The 10105-nt window shown below is 49.0% G+C and overlaps 1 protein-coding gene across 1 annotated transcript; it reads right to left on the reverse strand.

The window, feature by feature from the left end:
* Window positions 1–4434: 4434 nt before the first annotated feature.
* TMEM136 (transmembrane protein 136) lies at window positions 4435–7022 on the reverse strand. The gene is made up of 2 exons (XM_006105250.3): window positions 6513–7022; window positions 4435–5378 (listed from the first exon to the last, which is right to left on the reverse strand). The coding sequence occupies exons 1-2, from the start codon at window positions 6709–6711 to the stop codon at window positions 4852–4854; spliced, it is 726 nt and encodes a 241-aa protein (XP_006105312.1). The 5' UTR covers window positions 6712–7022; the 3' UTR covers window positions 4435–4851.
* Window positions 7023–10105: the final 3083 nt, after the last annotated feature.

Here is a 10105-nt window from a genome sequence, read left to right on the forward strand (position 1 = left end):
TGTGCTTCAGGAATAAAACAAACTGGGAAAGTTTCCTGATTCACCCCCTTTTCCTTGCATACAAAACCTCTTTGCAGACTGCTTTCAAGATCTTTCCAAAGCTAAACAGACCCACAGTTCTAGCTGTGAGCAAAGAAGGCTCTTGCTGTGGGAAAGTTTCAGAAGACAGTTAGCAAAGGACTTAATTAAGCCAGTCATTCATCCCAGAACTGCTCTTTTTAACGGTGGATCTCTATATGCACCCACAGAGCCCGAATGGTGACAGTGTCCCTGGGAGCTTCTTTACAGGTGTTGGTAGCTCTGGACCAGTGGGTCCTAACATGGGGCACACGCCCCACGGGGGCAATTTGATTTTTAAGGGGGGCAATTCGAAAATAAGTTATTAACAGTGAATTTTTTGCGTTTCTTATGGTTCTAGGGGCCTCATATACAGTATACAGTCAGTCCTCAGGTTACGTCAGACTCGACGTACATCGTTTTGTGGTTACATCGCCATCTCTCATCTATACTAATAAAAGGGTAATGTGCTAATTAGACTGGGTCGACTGGACATCTTCCAGTCATCCTTCTGGACAAAGCCATGGTAGCAGGGGCCGAGGCAGAGGCAGTTAGGGGCAATCAGGCTGGCAGGGGAGAGCAATTAGGGGTGATCAGGTCAGCAGGGGAAAGCAGAGGCGATCAGGCAGGCAGGCAGGTGAGCGGTTAGGAGCCAGTGGTCCCGGATTGCAAGAGGGATGTCCGACTGCCAGTTTAGACCCGATTCTGCAGGAGCAGTTGGACATCCCCTGAGGGGTCCTGGATTGGAGAGGGTGCAGGCCAGGCTGAAGGACCCCCTCCCCCATGCACGATTTCATGCACCAGGCCTCTAGTTTATTTATAATAAACAAACAAAAAAAATCATTTCGACGTATGTACATATGTGCTTTATGTTTTTTATTATTTACCACAAGTAAAGGTCAGGAATTGTTATCTTTCTTTTAAATTTTTTTTTCTGTTTCACTTCATTACTGCTGTGTCTGTGCTCCATGTGAGTGATGTAGGTGCTTTGTAGGTGGGTTCCAACTTACGGCGAAAATCGCGTTACGTCGCGCCATAACGGATCTCCAACGTAACCCAAGGACCTACTGTATAAGTATATATTGTGACTTATTTGTGCATTTCAGTTCTCTATTAAATGTTTTGAAAATTTGCTATTTTTTCATATCACTTCATATTACTATTTTTTAACAATTTCTTAGTGATTTCTTCCTCAGTACTTCACCCGTCCTTTCATTCTTTTATTTTTCTCTTTCATGGATGCCATGCTTTTGGAAGCTTGCTTAGACCAAATTAATTTTTAGGCTTTCTCCCCGTGAATAGCAGTTCACTTTTTTAATAATGAAAATTATATGTCACAGGGGGGCATCAGTATTTTAGAAATGCTTAGGTGGGGCATGGCCAAAAGAAGGTTGGGAACCACCACTCTAGACTGTTCTGAATGTTCCATCTATAGCAGTGGTTCTCAACCTTCCTAATGCCGCGACCCTTTAATACAGTTCCTCATGTTGTGGTGACCCCCAACCATAAAATTATTTTCGTTGCTACTTCATAACTGTAATTTTGCTACTGTAACCAATATGTAATTATATATGTGTTTTCCAATGGTCCCCTGTGAAAGGGTCGTTCGACCTCCAAAGGGGTCTCGACCCACAGGTTGAGAACCGCTGATGTATAGAATCCCTTCAGAAAGTCCCATCACACTCCCGTGTCACTAATTCCTTACCTAGAAAGATGACCATGGTGACCCAGTTCCCGGCACATGGTCTCCGAGGTTGTACAATGGTGCTTATTCTAAACCACATTCTCATCTCCTCATCCATTCTCTCAACATGCTCACTGAGCACCCACCACTTAGCACTGTTGTGGGCACTGGGAGTCCAGTTCTGAAGACAGTGTGGCAAGGCAACTACTCAAATGGGGCAAAATAACAAAGAAATTACATTCTTCCTCCCTCTTTTCCAAACTGTTTTCTGTATATAGATTGCTGCCCCCAGAAGTAAAGAATATCAGGAATGGGTGATGAGAGGCAGCAGGTGGGAGGTATTTCATGAAACGTATAAACATGGGTCAGCGTTTCTACAGGCCAAGAGACTTTTTTTCAAACCTCTTGGCAAAACCACAACAAAAATATAAAGCAAACTCTGGATGGATAAAAAGTTGTTTATTTTTATAAAACAAGTACAAATCATCTTGAAATATAAATCCTCTTGAGCAGTGTTAATTATCACACAGTAATCCAAATGCGAATGAGCACTTCATTACATCTGACCATGCCGCATGTTAATCAGCCCTTCATGTCCTCAGCATCTTAACTAGTGGTCATCTTCATTTCACAGTTTTCTCTCAGTTTCCTTCACATTTACTAGTTACAACAACAACAAGATAAGCTGAGATGAGCGATTCTCTTTCCCTTATCATTCTTTAGGTTTCTCAAATTGCAAAGACCTACATACATTCACACGGGAGTACCCCAAAGCAACAAGATCTGCAGTCCCCAACCCCCCCACCTCTGAGGAGGAAGGGGGCACGAACTGGCAGCAGATGAAGCCTGTTCAGTGTCTGGTATGGAGCAGGTTGCTCGGGGCCACACTTGAAGAGCCAGCTGCTGCTTTTCTTTCCAGAGCTCGCTCCATGCCACTTTCTGCTAGGCTTTTCTAAAGTCAGCACTCCCCAGCACCCGACTTTGACCATAATTTTGTTGGAAAGAAACTAGCCAGCATTTTAGGGATTCTGATCACAGAAGGAAAAAAAGAGATAGAGATATTACTGTCAGATTATTTCCATGTCCAGCAAAACTCTAACCAAATGACAACCATTTTAAAAAGGTGCACTGTTAACCTGCCTTGGAACTGCATTTCACGGAGCAATGTGACTCTTGGGCCCCAAGCACTCTGCCGGTGTGGCCAGTGACCTGCGCTTTCGAGAACCCTCATAAGGTTCTTATTCCCGGGGACCTCCATGAACCGAAACTTCACTGGGCTTCAGGCCTGATTTCCTAGCCCCGGACACTTTTCCACCCAACAAAGCCCAACCCATCACCACCGATCTAAGTAACATCATCAAACAAACAAACAAATAGCAAAGATATAAATAAATAATGCTTTCTTCCCCCCGTAAAAGCCCTCCATTAAAGAAATGCTACCTAATGTCTCTATGAGATGCACAATGGGGTATTTCATTCATTCACACCAGGATTTGCACGGAGGCAAAGAATAAATAAGTGACCTGCCCAAATGAGTTGGGCAGGGAGTAGCCACTTTCCATAAAAGAAAGCAGGAATTCTTGATTCCAAACTTGTCGTTCTAAGTTTACATTCTTGCTTTTCCTGGGTGAGGTTAGAGAATATCACACTCATTTTTTTGTTGTTGTTGCTCCTTCCTAGACTGGCCTTGTCATAATATGTTGTCCACAGATGGCGGTACCTTTTCCAGAGAAAAGAAAAAATAGTAACAGGACTAAAGGGGGGTGTGTCCAAAATGAAAAACTTTGACTCGTTACCCTGAGGCCACTACACACTTCGGTCTTTGGTTCTAGTTTGCATGAAGCATAGCAGACCTGCAGACGGAACTGCCGTCTCCCTCTAGTCCAGTGGCGTCCACATGGGAAATCCTGTGGAATTCCATCACAGCCGCTCATGCCCAGGACATTAATGCACAAAAGCCCTGACAAGGGGCATTTTCCCTGGCAGAGCAGAACCCATACAGCAAGACTGGGTCAGCCTGCCCACACCTCCTCCATCTCTCACCCAAGCCCCCGCTCTGTGGATTCTGCGCAGAAGAGTGAACACAGCAGGCCTGAGCTGCTGTCCTTGGGAAGGCTGGCCCCTGGCGGGCATGTGGGAACACGGGTTGGGAAGAGCTCCATGAACCAGCCAGCCTGGCTCACTGCACAAGCCACATGGCTTATGCTGAACACCGACTTCCCTTCTGGCAGTCGGGAGCTTTGCGACGTGCCAGCCCCAGGGAAACCTGAGTCTGGAAGGAGCTTCCTTGGCAGGCTTGTCACACACAGTCACAAACCATGGCTGGAGGAGTCAGACAGCCCGTGGGAGGCCACTGGGAGAGGACTCGGACGGTTGGGCCTGGGCTTCCCCTGGGTCTGCTCTGGCACCTTCCTCTTGCTGCTCTTTCCTGGCGCCCTTGCACTATGATAAATCAGAGCGATGAGTACAACTACATGCTGGGTCCAGGGAGTCCTCTCACCATATACCAAACCCAAACGTAGCCTTGGGGACCCCAACCTTGTTGGTACAGGGAGGCTGAACCAGTAACCCACCCCACAGCCACAGTTCTGCCCCTCACTCCCCCCACCCCCCTTTGGTTAAGTAAGCAGATGCCGTTCTCTGATCCAATGCTCAGAATGCCAAAGGCATGAGTCTCCCTAACAGGCACTCACTTTGTAGTAAATGGTGGGATTTATTTAAATTGCTACACGGAAAGCAGGGTAGTATTTGTTGAAAAAGTCACCCCTCAAAGGAATAAGGACGAAGTAGCGCCCATCTTTTCCGGGTTCCTCTCTGAGCTATATGAACATCCAGCTGCCCAGGAACTGCAGGACCACAGTCAGCACAAACCGAAAGGAATGTGGTTCTGATTTACTCAATGACCACTGGCTAGCCTGCCTTCCTACGACTGCACCACGGCAGGAGTTAGGGTTTTAATACTGGTATGTGCTCCACTTGGACACTGACTGATTAGGGGAGCCCTTTTTCTGAAACCTACATTTGTTAGACAAGCATGGCTCCATAACAGCCCTATTTCCAGCCTGGGCCCCAGGGCTAACACCCCACCCATCAGCCACGGTAGGCGTCGGCTAGTGCCCAGGATGTTCCCGCTGCGGCTCCTCGCCCCGCCTGCCTCTCCAGGCGTGGTACTTCTTGATGCTTTTTCTCCAGGCAAAGCGCCAGATGCTTAACATGAAACCCCAGGACACAGCGTACATGGCTATGCCCCCCGCCTTCATAAACCACCTGGGTTTGGGTGAGACCATTTCGCAGAAAAGGAGGCGAGCTCCTAAGCCGATCCTCACTCCAGTGAACAGGGCCACGAAGAGGAAGTCCGCCACGTCGCCAGTGAAGCTGTGGTAGTGCCCTGTTTCTCGGAGAAACCAGCGCAGCTGCAGCAAGGGGTTGGTAATCTCACTTCCAAAGAGGACTGCGTTGACCTCTGTCCCCGACTCTCCCAGCACCAGGGCCATGGTGATGCCCAGGATGCTTAGGGTGTGGTGTGCCAGCATCAGGGCACCCTCAGACTGGAAGTAGATGCACCAGCCCAAGTCGAAGATGAAGTAGCCCAAGGTGAGACAGAGGATGCGCACTTGCAGAGGTGTGTTGGGTGAGCCTGAAATAGACCAAGACAGAAACAAATTGAGCGGCTGGGGATTGTGCTGCCTCACACAGGGACCCTAGGTTACTGTCTCTCAATCCTTTTTAAAATATTGAAATAAAAAATAATAGTGCCCTGGCTGGTTTGGCTCAGTGGATAGAGCGTCGGCCTGCAGACTGAGTCTGGGGTTTGATTCTGGTCAAGGGCACATGCTTGGGTTGTGGGCTCGATCCCCAGTGGGGGGTGTGCACACGGGTGAGCAGGGACTTGACTCTAGGTCCCGCAGTGTGCCCCTGACTCTGACAGAAGGAAGATTTTCATAATTTTCTTGCATCTCTGACACTTTTTTACTAATTTTCTTTCATCTCTGAAACTTCTATTATAGAGAAAGGGCAAATAGCTATATTAAAATATTTCCTCTAATTCATTCCCTTTTAATGCGCACAAATTTCGTGCACTGGGCCACTAGTGTAATAATTAAAAAGAAAAAGGAAGCTCTATATCCATATACATGGAAAGATGATATCTTTTGAATATACAATCAAGTAAAAATTGCAGGTTACCAATAAGTATGTATAATACTGCCCATTTGTGTCTGTTTTGGGGGGGGGAGGTTGGAAGATGTTGATACTGGCTTCTTGTTTTGTACATTTTTATGGATTACATTATAACAAGCATTTTATCATTAATGGGCACATTTTAAGTGTGTTTTAAAGATAGAGAGTTATGAAAATCAGAAACAATAGGTGACATAACAATGAAGACTCCCAATAGAAATGATAATGGAAATTATTTTCAATATTCTTTTATTTTTTTTTTATTTTTTTTTTTAATATATTTTATTGATTTTTTACAGAGAGGAAGGGAGAGGGACAGAGAGCCAGAAACATCGATGAGAGAGAAACATCGATCAGCTGCCTCCTGCACGCCCCCCCAGTGGGGATGTGCCCGAAACCAAGGCACATGCCCCCGACCGGAATCGAACCCGGGACCCTTGAGTCCGCAGGCCGACGCTCTATCCACTGAGCCAAACCGGTTCGGCTCAATATTCTTTTATATTATAGAAATTCTCTGGGGAAAAAGTCCTATTCTTCTAAGACTACCCCCAAATTATACATCCCTGAGGGAAAAACCCTGTCTCCCACCTACCTGGGTAGGTGAAAGGCCAGGGGCCATCAATGAAGCCAATGTACGCTGAGAGGCCTATCGCGAGGACTCCATGGGCGAGTGTGACCAGCCGGCAGCTCCATTCGTAGCTTCGGTGCTTATTCATGTGGCAGCAAGAAATGTAGAGGGAGAGCCAGCCTCCCAGGCTGCCCAGCACCTGCAGACACAGGGCTAATGCCATCCTCTGATGAAGAGACCGACACCAGAAACACAAAGGATGCACCTAAGAAAACAGCGCTGGGCTCACTTGAGTATAATTGTCATTTCTACAATAGCATAGGACAAAGGTACTGCCTTCATGGAAGCCCTGCTTCCTTATATACACATCCAAGCATCTCCTATTTAAGTGTGGCTGGATTTCTGACTCTATGTTCCTCAAAGATAACATATTGGGCCTGGCAGGCGTGGTTCAGTGGTTGAGCATCAACCTATGAACCAGGAGGTCATGGTTTGATTCCTGGTCGGGGGGCACATGCCTAGGTTGTGGGTTTGATCCCCAGTTGGGGGCATGCAGGAGGCAGCCCATTAATGATTCTCTCTCATCATTGATGTTTCGATCTCTCTCTCTCTCTCCCTCTCCCTTCCTCTCTGAAATCAATAAAAAATATTTTAAAAGATAACATGTTGGCAACTGGTAAAAGCTGTAGACGGAACACCAGGAACTGCGTTGTGAGTTAGTAGACTGTCTACTGTAACACACTGTTACAATCAGTAAATGTCAGTAGTAACCTCCCAGTGATGACTGACCTTGGACAATAACATTGCATAATATCCTATACTAGAGGCCCGGTGCACAAAAATTTGTGCACTCAGGGGGGAGGGGGGATCCCTCAGCCCGGCCTGTGCCCTCTCGCAGTCTGGGACCCCTCAGGGGATGACCACCTGCTGGCTTAGGCCCGCTCCCCGGGGGATTGGGCCTAAAATGGCAATCAGACATCCCTCTGGCAGCCCGGCAGCCCTCGGGGGATGACCACTTGCCAGCGGGGAGCAGGCTTAAGCTAGAGTTGGACATCCTTAGTGCTGCTGAGGAGGCAGGAGAGGCTCCCACCACCACCGCTGTACTGGCAGCCATCAGCCTGGCTTGTGGCTGAGCAGAGCTCTCCCATGTGAGAGCGCCCTGACCACCAGAGGGCAGCTCCTGCATTGAGTGTCTGCCCTCTGGTGGTCAGTGTGTGTCATAGTGACCAGTCATTCCCAGTCTTTCTGCTGTTAGGGTCAGTTTGCATATTACCCTTTTACTATATAGGATAGAGGCCTGGTGCACGGGTGGGGGCCAGCTGGTTTGCCCTGAAGGGTGTCCCGGATCAGGGTGGGGGTCCCGCTAGGGTGCCTGGCCAGCCTGGATGAGGGGATGATGGCTGTTTGCAGCTGGTCACACCCCCTTCAGGGTGGGGGTCCCCACTGGGGTGCCTGGCCAGTCTGGGTGAGGGGCTGAAGGCTGTTTTCAGGCTGGTGGGTGACTGAAGCTCCCAACCTCTCCTTTTTTTCTTTTTTTTTTATTCTGGGATTTATTTACCTTCTATGGCTGTCACTGGAACTGAGAGCCGGCTTTAGCTCTGAGGCTCGGCTCCAGCTCTGAGGCCTCGGCTGCTGAAAGCAGGTATCTGGGTTTGTTTGGCTTCTATAACTGAAACACTGTTGCAACTCCAGCTCTGAGGCCCGGCTGGCTGAAAGCAGGTTTCTGGGGTTTGTTTAGCTTCTATAATTGCAACATTGTTTCTTAGAGTGCAGCTCAGAGGCTGGCAGCGGCAGGCGGGGAACCTTGGCTTCCTCCATCACTGGAGCAAGCAAGCCTCCTGTTCGCTTCAGCTGCCTGGCTGCTGGCCGCCATCTTGGTTGGCAGTTAATTTGCATATCGCCCTGATTAGCCAATGGGAAGCGTGTCGGAGGTACGGTTAATTATCATGTTTGTCTATTATTAGATAGGATAATAAAAGCCCAGTGACCAAACAGTGGAACGACCAGAATGACCGGTTGACCAGTCGCTATGATGCACACTGACCACCAGGGAGCAGATGTTCAAGGCAGGAGCTGCCCCCTGGTGGTCAGTGCGCTACCACTGTGGGAGCGCTGCTTGGCTGACCAGGATGAGCGGCTGCTCCCTCTGTGAACCCTGGGCCGACGGGCAGGAACCTGCGCTGCGGACGTTGCTTCCTCACCCCAGGCTTCTCCTTCTCACTCCCTGCCGCCTCCTCTGGACGCCTGCAGGCCGTGCAGCGCTGCTGCTGCTGGGCTCATAGAGCTGACCCAGGAGGCTGGGAGGTGGGTTCGTGGCCGCCTCTCAGTGCTATTGTCCCTGGGCCCAGCCCTGACCTGGTCCCCTGCAGAGGCGAGTGCTCCAGCTCCCAGAAAATGCCAGACCAGGGTCCACAGCCGCTCAGCTGACTGCTCAGTGCTCCCACAGCAGGCTGATCCCCACAGGCCATGGCCCCACCAGTGCACAAATCCTGTGCACCAGGCCTCTAGTATGTAATATAAGACATGTATTAGAAAATGTGTTCACATCTCAAAAATCCCAATAAGAAGCTCTTATGGAAACACACCCCCACCACTTATGGTCTCTACAAGAGCTCACAGGACACATGGCAGTTTAAAGTGGTTTTACGCTGATACTAAACTCAACTGAAATGTGGATGTGGGTTACAAGTTTATCAGTACAAATGGAAACCTGAGGTAACCCTAAATAAAGGACTAAACAGAGTGCAGGTATTTTGGTGAGGGGGAAAAAGTTCTAGGTCTATTCCGTTCTGAAATCCAATCAAAGAGGGAAGCAAGGTTTTGAGGTACAATTGGGAAGTTTTTGTGGAGATATAAAAATATCTTTAAAAATATATATCTTGCCGAAACCGGTTTGGCTCAGTGGATAGAGCGCTGGCCTGCGAACTGAAAGGTCCCAGGTTCGATTCCGGTCAAGGGCATATACTTGGGTTGCGGGCACATCCCCAGTGGGAGATGTGCAGGAGGCGGCTGATTGATGTTTCTCTCACATCGATGTTTCTAACTCTCTACCTCTCTCCCTTCCTCTCTGTAAAGAATCAATAAAATATATTTTTTAAAAATTAAATAAAAAAATAAAAATATATATCTTTACGACAATCCTATATAAGAGAAACATGCAAATTAACTGTCCCTCCGCCACGCTCACCAGCCAATCAGAGTGAGTATGCAAATTAACCTGACAAAGATGGAGGGCTAATTTGCACACACAGGCACTGGGCAGCCGGGGATGGGGCAGGTACTTCCCCCACGTTGCCATGGCGATGCGGGGGAAGTTTCAGCCCCACGGCCGCTGGCGCGTGCATGGGCACCAGGGAGACTGGGGCAGGGTGGTGCGCATGGATGCCAGGGAGCCTAGGTAAGGGTAGGAGCTTCCCCTGTGTCACCATGGTGATGTGGGGGAAGCTCCTGCCCCGCGGTCACTTGCACATGTGTGGGCACCGGGGAGCCGGGGGGGGGGGGAGGGGCGGAAGCCGGAGAGGAGGCCTGGAGCTTCCCCCGAGTCACCATGGTGACATGGGGGAAGCTCCCACCCCACTGGAGTGCGTGCACTGGCCCGCTACGCCCACCAGCCAATC

The sequence above is a fragment of the Myotis lucifugus genome, unplaced genomic scaffold (assembly GCF_000147115.1).
Source record: "Myotis lucifugus unplaced genomic scaffold, Myoluc2.0 scaffold_654, whole genome shotgun sequence".
Lineage (NCBI taxonomy): Eukaryota > Metazoa > Chordata > Mammalia > Chiroptera > Vespertilionidae > Myotis > Myotis lucifugus.